This window comes from Coffea arabica, chromosome 8c (genome assembly GCF_036785885.1).
Source record: "Coffea arabica cultivar ET-39 chromosome 8c, Coffea Arabica ET-39 HiFi, whole genome shotgun sequence".
Lineage (NCBI taxonomy): Eukaryota > Viridiplantae > Streptophyta > Magnoliopsida > Gentianales > Rubiaceae > Coffea > Coffea arabica.
Genome location: NC_092325.1, coordinates 38,033,078 through 38,048,570, shown reverse-complemented (window position 1 = coordinate 38,048,570; position 15,493 = coordinate 38,033,078). Strand labels below are relative to the sequence as shown.

The following is a 15,493-nucleotide window of genomic DNA, read 5'->3' as shown; positions in this document are numbered from 1 at the left end:
TCGGATTATTGTAATAGATTTTCCTCTCTTAGACAATTTTCCCTTGACCAATGAAAGAAAGGTACAAATTGTCCAAATAAGACGCGCGTTTAAACAAGCTTGCTTAACATACTTAACTTGCTTGAACGGGAAATCTGCATTTACTAATGCCACCTGTGATGACTCATCACTTATCTCCAAGTGAATTTGGTTTGGAAAAAGGGGAGATGCATTTTCATACATTAATATGAAAATAAGTACTTATCTTACAAAAGGTGCCATAGTCTAAGTTAAGTATACACCTTCACATGAAAGCCCATTTGGATTGTTAGTTTCTGGAAATTTTATAGAAAAATACGCTGTAGTAATTTCATGTAGGCAGAGTAAAAAGATTATTAAAAAACGTGTTCATAAAAAAACGTAAAATTTTTTTTTAAAGAAAAATGGTAATACAAACAAAATTTTCCATAGATTTTACTTTCACTCTCTCTATACACACAATTTAACCTATCATAAATAAAAAATAATAAGAAAAATAAAAGAGGATCCTGCTAGAAATTTTTACAAATAAGTATGATCTCTACATTTTTTCTTTAGAATTTATAAGTTCCTTTTTCATAATAGAATTATAAATATCCAAATCTTGGCTAATAATTTTTGAGAAATGTTATTTGTACTCTCACTATCTTTTTTATTATATAATTTTTATTTTTTAGACTATGTGATATACAACTAGTAGGAGTGCAAATAAAAAATTATGGAGTATAAATAACACATTTCTCTCTAATTTTTTGATAAATCTAAATTTTTTATTAAAGAAAAGAAGTATTGACTAAGTTGACTACATTAATATCTAGAAATGTAGAAGTACAGAGAAAATCGCGACAAATTTGTAAGATGTATGATATACTGTATTCCTCCTCAAATACAGTCCCTATACAATAAAAGATATAAAGGCAAAAATGAATCAAAAACCAAAAAAAAAAAGATAAAAGAAAAAATGAGAGAGAGAGAGAGAGGGGGGGGGGGGGGGGGGGGGGGGGAGAGGTGTAAGGGAGAAGCTCCTCTCACAACTTCTCTGATTTTGATGCATGTAAGAAAGAGAATAGTACAGAGTACTCAACAAGTTTCACACACACAACACACACTAAAATTTTGTGTGTGTGTGTGTGTGAGAGAGAGAGAGAGAGAGAGAGAGGCCGGGGTGAGGGAGAGAGAGGGCCTTTATATATAGCACTTTATACACTATTTTCTTCATTGCAGTTTTGGGGCTTTCTACTAGTCTCCTCTCAAACGTCTCTTCTCCTGTATGCTCTTCTTTCTGAAGTTTCTGGAGGAGTAAGGAAAGGCTCATCCAAGAGAACAAAACCATACAAAACCAGGTGGGCTATGCTTATTTTTTTTGTTTGTGCTTTTTTGTTGCTTTTCAATGTTGATACATGGTTGAAGTTGCATTCTTGAAGCTCTTGGGGGTTAACAGACCTTTAAGGTTTATCATACAAGTTTTGATTTTTTCTACCTGGAAGACAAAAAGTTTTGATTTTTTGATGTTTTCTTTTGATCATTGGATGTGATATTTGAAGAGAGATGTTTGGAGTAATAGGAATGTGGGATTGAAAATTTCTTTGCTGGGATGTAAAGGCAAAATGGGAGTCGTTTAATAGCTTTGTCATGATCGTGAGTCATTTTTTTGATGTTTAATCTGCAATTTTTGACTCTTCGTGACATGTTTGGATATGATTGTTAATTGTTCCTTGAAATTTCATCATCAGTTCATTACAGTCTTCTCATTTTCCAGCTCTACACCATTTTTTGTCCTTAATGTAGAAGGGATTAATTTTCTTAGACATAGAGAAGGGTAAATATTTTTCTAAATATTTTGGCTTTTGATTTTTTTTTAATTTTATCTTTTCTATTTTCATCCTCCTTTTGGCATTGATTTTTTTTTTTTTTATCAAGATTTGTCTTTTCCCATTTTTGTCATTCTCATTGCTATTTTCTTGAAATCCTCCTGTGAAGCATATCATGTGGTTCTCTATTAAGTTATTGCTCGTCTTTGTGTAAATGCAGTTCTGGGGTTTCAGCTTTCTTGCGGTGTATTTTGTCCTCACGTCTGTTTTTTTTGGTTAACTGTCAAGACTGGTGTAGCGGATTTTGGGGTTGTAAAAAAAAAGGGGACTGTCAAGACTCGTATTGTAATTAGTTGTGAGAGCATCTTTTTATCTTGATACAGGTATAGGTGAAGGACTCAAGGGTGTAGGGCATCGGGGCTTTGTGTGGTTTGGGACAATGCTGAGAAAGAGGACCAGATCACATCAGAAAGATCAAAACATGGGTCAGCTCAATTCTGATGTTGTTTCAGAATCCTTTGTTCACTCTGATTTTTTGGCTCATAGGAATAAAAATAGCTCCTTTTTCAATGTGCCTGGTCTGTTTGTTGGTTTCAACTCTAAGAATTCTGAATCTGATTCAGCTAGAAGCCCCACTTCGCCTTTGGATTTTAGGGTGTTTTCTACCTGGGGAAATCCCTTTAGGTCCCCAAAATTGTCCCATGAAAGTCATCATCAAAAGACCTGGGATACTAATAAAGTAGGGCTAAGCATTATTGATTCTCTTGATTATGAGGTTAAGCAATCGGGAAAAGTTCTCCGATCTTCTGATAGTAAAAACATTCTTTTTGGACCAAAGATAAGGATAAAAACACCAAATTTTAACAATTGTACTGATTCTTTTGAGGCGCCTAAATCTCTGCCCAAAGATGTTGGTATTTTTCCTTTTGCCAAATCTAAGCTTTCTAATCTGCAAAACGGCAGCTCTGATGTTCTTTTTGAAATTGGAGATGGCCCATTGCAACGGAACTCCCTCGGAAATTTCCGCCCCTGTTCATTAGATTCTGGAAGGTCTGGTTCACATCTCAGCCGTCTTGCAAACCATAACTCCAACCTGAGTTCTACAAATTTTAGCTCCAGCAATGGAACAGGCCCTGCCACTTCACCATCACATTTTAAGATAGGCTCAGTGTTGGGTGATTCTTCTGGTGCAGAACAGCCTTCAATTACTGCTACTATTGCAAATGGTCTCATTGGTACCATTTCACCAAGTGAGATTGAGCTTTCAGAGGATTATACCTGTGTCAGAAAGCATGGCCCCAATCCTAAAGTAACTCACATTTTTGGTGACTGTGTTTTGGAATGTCGCAATAGTGAGTTATCAAATTTTGGTAAGTATAAGGAAGAGGGCAATGCCTTGCCCCTGACAGCTGAGTGCTCAGAGGTTCCAACCTCATACCCCTCCAGCGACTTCTTGAGTTTTTGCTACTCTTGCAAGAAGAAATTGGATGGGGAAGATATTTACATGTACAGGTATGTGATAGCGAGCTGGTCTATTGGTATTTGTTCTGTTTATTCATCAATACATGCGTGGGATTTTAACGTGAGATCTCTCGTTGTTTGCTGTTTGGCAGAGGCGAGAAAGCTTTTTGCAGTTGGGCTTGCCGTCTGGAGGAGATTATGATTGACGAAGAGACAGAGAAATGCAACAAAAATGTTTCAGAAAAGTCTTCGAAGCCAAGCAACAGTGAGGAACTTTCTGAGACCGGCCTGTTCATTTCTACTTGAAATCCTTTGATGTCATTACCGTGCCCATGATTGATGAAATGTGCACACAGGTAGACACACAAGATAATCTGTTCTCCGAGAGCTGTATATGTGCATCTGTAAGCAGCCATGGATGATCGTGTTTTTTGTTCATTATGGTGGTGGTGTTTCAGCATGCATGGTTCTGGTTGGTGATGGTTGCAACCAGCAAATTTTGCTTTACATATTCTGACTCTGAAGATCTCTATATATCAAACAAAAGAAGGGTGGTAGCAGCCCATGATTGTGGCTCCCCAAATTATTAACATGTTCATTTTGCTGTATAAGCAACCAAGTCGGAATTTTGAATGAATATAAATGATTTTGTGAATTTACAGAGTATCTACAGCTTACTGCCCATCATTGGCATTACTTTCCTGAATGAAGAAAGTTAAGTTGGATAAGATATCCATGCTGCTAATTGAACATTTCTGCTTCTTTCAAAGATGATTGTAATGCTCAACTGAAGATATGTAGTTCCGTTTAATTGATGAAATAAATGCCAATCTTCCATCAATGTAACTTGAGAAGGAATCAGCTTCGAAGCTGACGATTGAAATGATAAGAGAGATTACGCCTTTTTGTGCTAAAGATTTTGGCATTCTGAGGTTGGCTCTCATGGCATGTGCTCCTGTCCTTTAGGTCCACTGGAAGACATCTTTTATCCTCAGTCGGTGTGCTTTTATAAGCTTGAAGAAAGCTATTGCGAGGAGCTGGCATTGCAAATCTGTATTCAGGGAAACATATACTATGAATGTCGATGCAAATCGTACCATGATGTCGATTGCTCATCATGCACATTCCCATCTTGGAACGCAAATTCACTATTTTGTGGGAGCTGTGAACGAGTGAGTGAGTCGTGTATCTTATTAATTGAGCTCTATATTTGTCTAGTATTTTGAGCGAATATTGTTATTTGAATTCGACTCGTTTAATAACCTATGCATAATAGCATTTGTGCACAAATTTTGTTGAAATTTTGGGGGAAGTATTCCTCCAACGGATTTCCTAATTACCCTTTTACTTTACCTATATCACATCTTAAAAAAAAAGCACTAAAAAAAATTTTTTTTTTTTAACAAAAAATTGCAGTCCAAACTCCAATCGGACAACTTTTAGCTTATTTTGACATTAAAAAGAGATACCTTAATCATTGATGGACAGAAAGCACAAATAACATGAATGGAACAATATGAAGCAGCTTAAGCCAAATATGGTAGGCTTATTACTAAAATAGCTAATGATGGAATGATGAGTCAATTCTAAGTGCTATTTATACCCCCATTCTTCACGAACACAAAGGAATGTCATGAACCTAGTAGCTCGTTTCTGCTTTGATTTGATCTTTGAACTTGATTCGTTGAGTCGAACTCAAGCTTATACAAAGCCAAGTTGAGCTTCTTTTTTTTTTTTTTTTGTCGATTTTTTAACAGCTCAACTGCTTTGGAAACACTCGAAACATTTGTAGTTCTGGCCCATGCACGGTTGTTCTTCCAACTTATGGCCCCAATTTGTAACATCCCTTTGGTTTGTTCCAGAAGAATTATGACTGTAAATGACAAACTTTGCCCACATTCCTTTTTGCACACGTCTTTGCTTGCCCGAGCCAAAAGGCACTACAACTTCTGCAATGTTTAGATCATCAGAGATAAAGTCTGCCTCAGATCTTCTTGCTCTGATGCCCTGATTTAAAATTTTTCCTTTTGTTTGTTTGTGGATGTCATTTCACGAGTTTGATTCCTGGATAGTCAAGTCCTTCCCACAGAAGACAGAAGAGAAGAGGAAACCCAGAAGACAGGATCTGCAACTAAAAATGCGAATCTAGTACAAGTGAAAGTAGAAAATGACACTGTTGCCTGCCGGGGAAACGAGGAGGACCACGATGGTCAAATTGCCAAATTAACCGACCAAGCTACGAATAAATTTCACACCAACCACCGGCACGTTATTTGTCAAGATTGTCTCCCTGCCAGTAATAAGATTGAGACATAATCTTGACATTGTATTCAACTTGAAAGGTTTACCACATAAGGACATTCAATTCTGTCCCCTTCAATACCAACTTCAGAAGCAACTAAGACCGTTTAACTTCAGAATTACCGAATAACCCACATTCAGCTTTCAGTCCCATAATACCAACCCCAGAAGCAATTAAGAGAAAATGAACTCGTTAACAAAAACCACCACATGCAAGGATGCATTGTAAAAACAGCCATTTTCAAGGAATCTAAGGCACCAGAAATTGGAGCAATAGACTTCGAAACTGCATTCTCTAAAAATGCATAACATTTTACAAGCATATGAAATTTGTTAAGGCAGCATGCTGGCAAGACAAGCAGCCAAATAAAGTCGAGTTACAAAAAATTCGTGAAAGGAAAACAAGAAGGGATAGATATGAAATAGTGGCAGAGCCCCATCTATACTCCAGCATCCACCATTTGCCGAAGCATAATTTCGCTGTTGCATGCCGTCATCATTCTTCAACAGGTCTCGACGTATCTTCCAGTTACCCTGAGATACACCATTTGCATCACAGCAAAGCAATTGCAATCACAAACAGGTGGAGGTTTGTCTGTCACTGCCAAAAGTAGCCACACCCAATTCTCCTATCCTCTGGTTTGGCGAGTGTTATAAGACTTGCAACTAGGGCATTTCTGGGCTACAATGTGAAATTGTACTTCTGCACTTGTTCCACAATCATTGCACAGAATCCAAACCTGCAATGTGCATTCTGTCAGACTATTTGCACACTAAAAAGCAAAGTACGCAACTAAACTGCATCTTAGGGTGAACTTAATACAACTAGCCTTCCAGTTCCATGTACACATACATGTACAATTCATAAACTAGTGAACTTTTTTGTGGGGGGAGGGGGGGGGGGGTGGGGGGGGAAGGGACATGGCATTACCTTCATATTTTGGTAAGGTTCAGGCATGGGGGTTGCTGCAATCTCCAAGTCAAATTTCTCCCACACTTTTGACATATCACAGACTGACTTCGAGCACAGTGGGCAAGCATACCTGATGGAAGCAGCAGTTAATGCATGATGCATTACCAACTAAAAGAAAAAGAGATCATAAGTCTGCGAGGCCATTAGTGTGAAAACTTACTGCAAGTGTTCCTGCATTTCCTCCAAGCAGTTCTTGTGAATTGTGTGCCCACAAGGCAAAACTGTTATATCATTTCTTGACTCAAAGAGATACTGCAAATAATCAATTTCAATGATCTTAGCGCACAGAGAGAGAGAGAGAGAGAGAGAGAGAGAGAGAGAGATAGTTAGGAACAATTAACACCGGAGTCTAAGACCTCAAAGCAAACAGGGCAATCATGGTGCATGGCTCCTTCTATGCATGGGTGGCTATTCTTCAGAAGTGTTGAGTAGCAACATCCTAAATCAAAACAAAAACAAGTAAAAAAGTTACAGCTGTATCAAAACCATATAAAAAAGAAATTTTGCACTTGGGAGAAGTAGGAAAGTGGTAAGAGCAAGAAACTTACGGCATTTATGACAATGGAAGTAATTTTCCCGTCCACCAATTCTGCAATGGCACATAAATTAAAAAACTACTAAGAACCACATCTTTTGGAAGTTATAATCAGAAGTATTAATGTGCAAATCAACTCGAAGACACACAGACATTTGTGCCACATGGATTCTCAATGAATTTCTCACGAAAGAAAGTCTAAACATGGCTTTAATGCTGCCAATCAAGGTACTCTCTCACAACTACACATAATTCAATATGAAACTACAATATCCTCTCCCTAAATGCCATTTCAAGAAGACCATCAACAGAGAGAGAGAGAGAGAGAGAGAGAATGAAAGATCTGCACATCCTATGAACAGATGAAGAAATTCATCAGAAAAAGGGTGTTCTTCTACAATTAGATGTACCCCCCCCCCCCCCCCCCTTTTTCTTTCTGAGCGCAATCTATAACACCTTAAGGCAAATTTGTCCTTTCCAATTTTGCAATTCATAGATCATACCTGCAAATGCCACAACCATCACAATGGTACTGCCTCTTTGATGTCTGCAAATGTATAAACAACATAACCATATTAGACCGATCTTGAATCTCCAGTAAAGAAATGGAACTTCAGCTATGTTTGAAGCAATTGACCCAAGCATGACTAATTTGTTTAATAGACTCAGACACAAGATATAATTAATTGGGACAATAATGATAATGTGAAAGACAGGGAAACAACTATAAACTTACATCATCATCAAACAACTTGCAAGTTCCGCAATAATATCTAGCCATGCACACACCACAATTTATACAAACTTGACGAACCTGGTAATAAACAGAAAAGGCATATCTAAGTGAGGAGATAAAGACTATAGGCAAAATCAGCAAACTGAAGTTAAAAAGAGATAGATTGTTCTAAGCAGCAAAATGAGAAGTGTAGCATAAGCAACGAACCTCTTGTTCAGTTCCACAAAGTGAGCATATAATCTGCACCAGATGAATTTTTTTTTTCAATTATGCGAATCAACTTTTAAACGAGCAGCAAGACAACAAAGTAAAGCACTTGGACAGAAAGCAAAAGCAATCCATGCCTTCTCAATTTGATGGCGAGGAACATCATGCCTGAGCTTTTGGTCAACCTTGAGATCATTCTGCAATACAATAATTGGCATATCAGGACTGGTCAGCATATTTTTTATTTTGGTAGGTAAAAATGGTCAGCATATCAACAGCACATAACAGATTAAAAAGCTGGATGACGGGAAGATGATAAACAATAACTTCATCAAAGATGCAATCCACTAGATTTTGATCCAAAATGGATCGTGTCCTTCAAGTTAAGCACGGCTTTCTATAACATGCTATCTCCCCTTTTAAATACAACAATTAGGAAGTGGTTGTTAACATCTTAACTACGAAAAAAGCTAGAATGAATCCCTCACAACTGTTAACTCTGAGAGTGGTATAAAATCAATGACACTATATATAAATTTGAAAGAAAGAATAATAGCTTGACCAATTATTTATCATTACCAGCTGCAATTAAAGCAGGTCCATTGTAGTACATTAAACAAAGTAAATTAGCTTCTAATTGGGACTTGACTCAACCTACCTTTGCCTCATTATGACAATGACGACAATCAAATACTTCATTGCAGCAAGGGGCTCTAATGCGACACCTTCCACGATAGTGTGAACACCTATTAAATGAAATCAATCTTAGCATTCAAGTAACTAAAAAACATAGACAAGTACTAATCAGGGACATTAATCATACCCATGCTCCATGTAGCCTTTATCCAGGGTGTCAGTACCACTTATCATATCCTGACAAGTGAATTCTTCATTAGCAGTGCATTCATCATTGGATTGCTGAGGGTGAACGTGATTAGTCTCAGTCCTTGTTTCTTCAGTTATTGTTATTGAGTCTTTTGGCTCAATCAGCACAGCCCCACATTGATCAAAAGCTGTCTCTGCCATCTGCTCTAATGAATGGGACTAACAACTACTTAGCAGCGTGCAATGAGCTTAAATCACCTGCATTTACGAACAGATTTAGGAAGAATTCTAAACCCTATAAAGGCATGAGAGTTGCCCTTCTAGAGGCACCACAAGACAAATGTTGCCTTGTCGCACATTGTTGCCTTGTGGCAGACCATGTGAAATCAGCAAGAACAAATTCCAAGTAAGGTTGAAGAGCTCCATTCAGCAAAACAAGTAGATCTACAAGAATCTGAAATAATAACTATCAGGCAGCTTTATGGAACTGCAAAGCTTCCAGCAGTAGATAGTAACGATTGCATGATCACTTGATACTTGAAGAAGTCCAAATCCATCTAAACAGGACACCAATGATGGACATCCAACCTATGTTCAAAGCAATAGATTAAAAATCAAATCCTTTCTACAAGTCAAAAAAAAAGTAGGGGAGTGCGAGATTGCAGAGATAAGTTATTGTCCACGTAAGGACAAGCCTACCTCGGTCTGCGATTTGGCACCACGTCCTCTTGAAAAAGAACTTACCCCCAAAATATTTCTAGACGCAGGGCCGTGAAAACCCTGCCTCCACTCAACTGAGATACTTAAAATTTTAAGATTAGATTCCTTACCATCTCTGGCCATCCGCTATAAATGGTAGGAATTCATCATATTTCTGCCTAAGGGTTCCACTCTAATTCTTCTCAACAAGGCAAACTTTCCAATGCATTTGACCTGTTAACGATCACTATAGTTTCACATCCAATTATGGAGAATTCAGAAAAAAGGTCGGTCTTTCAACATCTAGTATTGAATTTCACAATCTTGATGTTGTTCCAATGAATTGTCATTGGTTTCCACAAGTGGACAAGACATAAGCAGTCAGTTTCATCAAGCAATCCAGGCTCATTTCTTGAAAAGTAGGCCTCTTTAACTCAAAGAAGTAACAGTTGAATATCATATAACCTCTATCCGTGATTGAAAAAACATCACATAGAACTCAACAGAAAAGGCGGCAGACACATTAAAGAAATCAATTCACTCCAACAATATATGACAAAAATTTGATGGATATCCAGCCCACGACTAACACGTGTTATTAACAAGCCAGGAAGCATTGTCCAACAATATTCTCCATAAAGATTCTAACAGCCATCAAGTGCAAAATGAAGCCGAGAAAACCAAAAGACACATTCAAACATTCCTTGGAATCAGTAAAAGGCTAGATTCTGCAATCTATCATTGACAGATTCCTTGGAATCCTCAACCGGTGTATGAAAACATTAACAAAGGACACATTCAAACATTCACGCGGGAAAAGGGTAACTAAGAATTACTACTAGCACTACTACTTTTAAATGTCAAAATGTTGCTCTCCTAAAAATCAATCGTTTCTCCCCAAACCCACATCATTCAACTGATTATAGAAAATTATCTACACAAGCACAGTAAACATACACAACATCAAAAGTGTAAATCACAAACTACTGGTACAATTTTAAAACATCAAATGCTAGCTTCCCTAGTAATAACCTAAGAAATCAACCATCTCTTTGCAACTATGTAAAGTAACAAGAATAGTATAAGTCAAAATCTATATAGTTTAACTATTCACAGCAGATACATCAACAACACAAGTTTTCGAGAATTTTCAGATCAGAGCAATCCTTAAAACTACCCAAGACACATAATTCCATATGAAAGTCACTAATACAACGAAAAAAAGATACAAAATCAAACCTAAAATTGTAACCACAAAAAGATTCAAATCCTTTTCCTGATCTCCACCCCCTACTTAGTCAACAGGCAATAAAACCCTGAACAGCAAGCATTATCACAATCCACAACCAAAGAACACTTAACATCACCAACTCATTATAATTCTATCAAAACTTTACCTTTATAAACTCAACACACATGCACAGAGTACACTTCAGCTCAAGGAAGTGAACAAACGTATTAAATTTCACCCAAAATCAGGAAAAAAATTCAAACAAAACAGGGAAATAAAATATTAATCCAGTTTCGCAGGATTAACGAACTTTCAATCACGATCACCGATCACCGACTCCGGAGCCGCAACAGCTTCCTCCGATCGCTTCTCCCCCTCAGCTCCGCAATTTCTCTGCAATTCTAGAGATAGATATACACAGATATATCGATACAAAGCAGAATGTATATTGTATCTATAGGTAGAGAGAGAAATGGTCTGCAGAGATTATCAAAGCAAATGCGTTTTTTCACTTCTCAGATAGAGAGACAGAGAGAGTTGTGAGCTTGCATTTTCTCATGGAAGCATCTTCGAACTGGGCGGCTTTTATAGGTGGACGTCCTGAAGGGGTGTGATTTGAAAATATTGAGAAAATTTGTGGCCTTTGTTGAATTTTTAGAGACTTCGAATTATGTGATTTGTCAACTTAACGCCGACAGTGATTGATAGCTGGCCCCCTGCTTTTGGCTTTCGTCACGCGCTGTTGACGGTTTCCAGTTTGATTGTTTACAACTTTGCCCTTGGGAAACGTATTTAGATTTTAGACCAGTGTCTTCTCGATCTCCTTATAGATATCCGTGGAACGGTGATGGCACTAGCCTGCGTGCAAGTATACCATTGATGTTCTGTGACTGCGTTCGCTGAAGATCCACACCGTAGGATCAGCTCGTATTTGGCATCACGTTTTAAAAATTAAATCAATATGATGACTTGGAAAATTATGCTTAATGGAAGGTTGAGAGCTAGGCAAATTTTGATGTTTGAGAATGTCAAAGTGATATTTTTCCTCTAATAGTCCTCTCCCAATTATTAGGCCGACCACAGTGATTGTTAAAATGATTATTTATAAGTAATTAAAAAAACAAATTTATAGCATTAATTTAGCATTTGAAGTTCAAACAACATTCAAGTGTTTTATCAAAGAAAATCATCATCGCGAGATTGCAATTATTTTACACTTTTTACTTTAAAACTAAGAGTTATTTCTTCTAATTTGGTAGTAACTTAAATCGCTCCACCAAAAATAATTAAAATTAGCTCAGTGTTTTATCAAGTTTTTTTAAATTAGGTTATTAATTGATAAACAATTTAACTGGATTATGATAAATTTGTGGCAACATATTGAAACTTAACAGATATTGAACTCGATAAACAATTGTCGATTGTAATTATTAATAAATTTTTATTTACTACGACTAATACTTCTACGTCCTTTTGTTCATTGTAATTTTTTTAGTACTAATGACTAAAGTGTTGTAGTTTTAGTCTCTCCTTCTACGTGTTCCATCTCCTTGGTTGGTGGGCGTTGAGAAGAAATAAGTTCGACCTGATTAAGATGAACGGTGGTGATGTTGGGTGTATGTGCTCCCGAGCACGAGGTTATAATTAGCTCTCGGCATGATTCTGAGTCTGACTAGATCATCAGCCGCATATGCAAAGCAGACCTTACACGTGTCCTGCTGGGCCCACAACGCAAATTAGATAGTAATTAGCCACTTAAACAGGGGGTTGACGTGTGTGGATTGCGTTAAAATACCTATTAAGTACGTAATTAACTTTCGGAGCTGTCACGTATTCTATAAATAGATGATATTGATTGGCCCCAATGATTAAACCTTAATCTGCGTTTTTTTTGTATAGTACAAGTTAAAAATATTTTGGTTTGCGTGGATGAAAGTTTAGATAGATTTTCCACGTCAAGAACAGAATAAAAAAATTAAAATTATTTACCTTATCGGTTAAACTATAAAAGAATTGGGAGCAGTTGCCACGTCAGTTCTTGAAGATTGCCGTTCATAGGGGTTTCACACGAGGGATAATGGTCCTAAGGGATTCTTCTAATAACTTGTGAACACGTGGAAGGATCGATTAATCACATTACAGCAAAAAAGTTTATTTATTTATTTTATTACCAAGAAAGAGTTGGAAATGAGCATTCCAAGGTGTAGGTGGATAAACTCGATAAAAGGAAAGATTCTAAAAGTCCTCCTGGGCGGACTCCATTTTGTGTGGATCAGGGCAGCAACGGTTGCACCTGTAATCGTTCTTGAAGGTTATGTGTATTTTACACATAGATATATTTTTATTTATATACGGTGTAACTTATTTTTGACAACGTATAATTTTAGAACGAAATTTTGTAGGTCCCACAAATATTATTAAAAACGAGATACAATATGAGATTTGGACCGTACAATTTTTTTTTTTTACCAAATCTTGATCGTGAACTGCTCAGGAACAGTCCGCCTGATGACCGTCCTGCCCCAAATCCCCATTAGTGTATGTATATAGTGTTATTTCATTTTTTTTTTGTTTAAAGTTTAGAAAGGGTGAATTGAGTTTGATTTTTGGAGTTGATTAGCTCTCATAATTTGAGAAGGAAAAACATGTTACAAATTAAAGAGAATACTTGTTACAAATATACCTAATCTAACTATATATAAAGAAAGCGCAAGGGAGGGGTTTAGTGCAACTAAATTGTATTATTTAATATACATTGTCTAATCTTAACCTTATGTCTAAAGACAATTATATTATCTCTACAATAATAAATCCTCTAGTTAATCCAATTACTACGATCTCCTCTACTAATCCCACGCAGCCACTATTTCCTTTTTACAAACTTCCACATTTATATATTGTAGCCAACTCACAAGCAACAAATTAATAGCACTAAATTGAAAGTTGAAACACACAAAAAACTAAACAAGACAATTCAAAGGATGATGGTCAGCCGATGGCTATTGAATTTATGCACATGAATTATGTTCTTAAGTTCTTGGGTTTTCTTTTCTTTTTGCATAAGTGATTAATGAACGTTTCTCCCCCAAAAAGGCCAAGCAAACAAACTAACACAACAATTCCTAAATTTGTGGAAGTGATGTTCTATTCCTAAGTTCTCAAATTTTCCGATTGTTTTTACACGCTCAAAATTTGCCATTTTCTTACCAAGTAAACTGTTAAGGATGTTAAGAAGTAATTATATTAAGTACTAATTATGATTTTCTTGCCATTTACTTGCTAAGTAAAATGCTAAAAATATTAAGAACTAACTATGATCTTTAAATCGTTGCACACGCATCGAGTGTGTCAGCATCATTAGTTTTAATTACTCACCTCCTTATAACCATTTCAAATCTGTTAATTAATTACCACTTCCTAACAAAAAGCTACCACTTTTCTAAAATATTAAAACACAGTTGAACTATTCTAAACTACTATTTTCCAACAAAAATTAATTCTAATCTTTTTTTAATATGTTTTTTTTAGAGTTGCATATACAATCACTGGTCATTAATAATGCGTAGTAAGAAAAAATCTATGATTACTGTTCAACAATTGAAGCCAGTGAAGATAAAATAAGTATAATGTACATAGCTAAGCAAAATTGTTAGATGCTTATATTAGCAAAGCAGCATCATAAAGTCACCTTATCTGATGACAGTTAAAAGTTGATCGATTTATATTCCTTTTAAGAAAAAGGTAGGTGAAAGGTGAAAATACTATTCGTTTATGCCGAATTCCAGCCATTGTGTCTGAAGGATTCTTTTTTGTATATTTCCTTGCATGAATGTGAAGAGGCAGAAGAAAGTATCTCTGTAAAAGAAAGGGGAGAGACTTGTACGGGAGGAAGAATTTAAAAAGAGAAAGGGATCAAGCGGCCATTTTTTCTTTTTTCCCTTTTATCTTGTCAATAAAAGTTACCAGTGATCAATAATATGAAACTTAGAGTGCGTTTCATAAAACTGACTGAAGTTTGAAAATTGAAAATTGAAATCTGAATTTTGAATCATTAAGTTATTTAATTGTTAGGTATTGAATCAGATACATTTGAGTGTATACCACATTAAAAGATAAAGTGAATAGCCCATCATTTATTTTTGAGAGCAAGTTTTGCTTAAAAAATTCAGTGCCACTTAATTAATTCAAATGTTCAATTTTTTATTATCAAACGCATCTGAATATATTAAAATCTAAATCTATTAAGTTTAAGTGTTGAATTGGATTATCAAAATGGGACTGAAGTGTCACTTGAAATTTGGCAGTACCATATGTATTTCATGCAGGTTTCTACTTATATTAAGAAAATTTGAATTATAGTTGACTTGAGAAATAATGCAGTATCAATTAAAAAATTGGAGTGATTTTTCAAGAGATCTATCAGTAATCTGACAAGCTAATGTAATTAACCCTTCAACTACTATATGAGCACGAAAATGGCCAAAATGAACAGAACAAAAACTAAAAAAGAGATAATGAATCCTAAGGTGCCTTACAACTACTCTTGAAGTCCCAAAAAAATAAAATTAGTAATTCATTAAAAGATTGAGTTGCTTACACACGTATTTTTAGGACATACACAATCACTTTTCATGTAAACAAATACGCTAACCACAAAAAAAAAAAAGAAAAAAAAAGGCTAACCACAGACGAAAAT

General features: G+C 36.0%; 2 protein-coding genes across 4 annotated transcripts; one reads left to right on the top strand and one right to left on the bottom strand.

The window, feature by feature from the left end:
• The first annotated feature begins 1,026 nt into the window (after positions 1 to 1,026).
• On the top strand, positions 1,027 to 3,945 carry LOC113706746 (FCS-Like Zinc finger 10). 2 transcript variants are annotated; one of them, XM_072063549.1, is made up of 4 exons: positions 1,027 to 1,361; positions 2,213 to 3,341; positions 3,443 to 3,555; positions 3,647 to 3,945. In XM_072063549.1, exons 2-4 carry the CDS (start codon positions 2,269 to 2,271, stop codon positions 3,661 to 3,663), a joined length of 1,203 nt encoding a protein of 400 aa, XP_071919650.1. In that variant the 5' UTR covers positions 1,027 to 1,361; positions 2,213 to 2,268; the 3' UTR covers positions 3,664 to 3,945. The 2 variants fall into 2 exon arrangements, with proteins under 2 accessions (XP_071919650.1, XP_027084510.1); XM_027228709.2 differs by having other exon boundaries at positions 1,029 to 1,361; positions 3,443 to 3,945.
• Positions 3,946 to 5,829: 1,884 nt separating this feature from the next.
• Positions 5,830 to 11,346, bottom strand: LOC113706747 (probable E3 ubiquitin-protein ligase RZFP34). 2 transcript variants are annotated; one of them, XM_027228715.2, is made up of 12 exons: positions 11,108 to 11,346; positions 8,866 to 9,125; positions 8,701 to 8,788; positions 8,180 to 8,239; positions 8,043 to 8,075; positions 7,836 to 7,913; positions 7,603 to 7,646; positions 7,113 to 7,153; positions 6,921 to 7,003; positions 6,725 to 6,816; positions 6,523 to 6,634; positions 5,830 to 6,331 (listed from the first exon to the last, which is right to left on the bottom strand). In XM_027228715.2, exons 2-12 carry the CDS (start codon positions 9,066 to 9,068, stop codon positions 6,221 to 6,223), a joined length of 945 nt encoding a protein of 314 aa, XP_027084516.2. In that variant the 5' UTR covers positions 9,069 to 9,125; positions 11,108 to 11,346; the 3' UTR covers positions 5,830 to 6,220. The 2 variants fall into 2 exon arrangements, with proteins under 2 accessions (XP_027084516.2, XP_027084512.2); XM_027228711.2 differs by lacking the exon at positions 11,108 to 11,346 and having other exon boundaries at positions 8,866 to 10,880.
• Between the last annotated feature and the right edge of the window lie 4,147 nt (positions 11,347 to 15,493).

Coding starts and splice junctions, on each gene's coding strand:
- LOC113706746 (XM_027228709.2), top strand. CDS start 2,269: ATGCTGAGAAAGAGGACCAGATCACATCAGAAAGATCAAAACATGGGT. Junction 3,342..3,442: donor GAAGATATTTACATGTACAG/GTATGTGATAGC, acceptor GCTGTTTGGCAG/AGGCGAGAAAGCTTTTTGCA.
- LOC113706747 (XM_027228715.2), bottom strand. CDS start 9,068: ATGGCAGAGACAGCTTTTGATCAATGTGGGGCTGTGCTGATTGAGCCA. Junction 8,789..8,865: donor AAAGGCTACATGGAGCATGG/GTATGATTAATG, acceptor TTCATTTAATAG/GTGTTCACACTATCGTGGAA. Junction 8,240..8,700: donor ATTGTCATAATGAGGCAAAG/GTAGGTTGAGTC, acceptor ATTGTATTGCAG/AATGATCTCAAGGTTGACCA.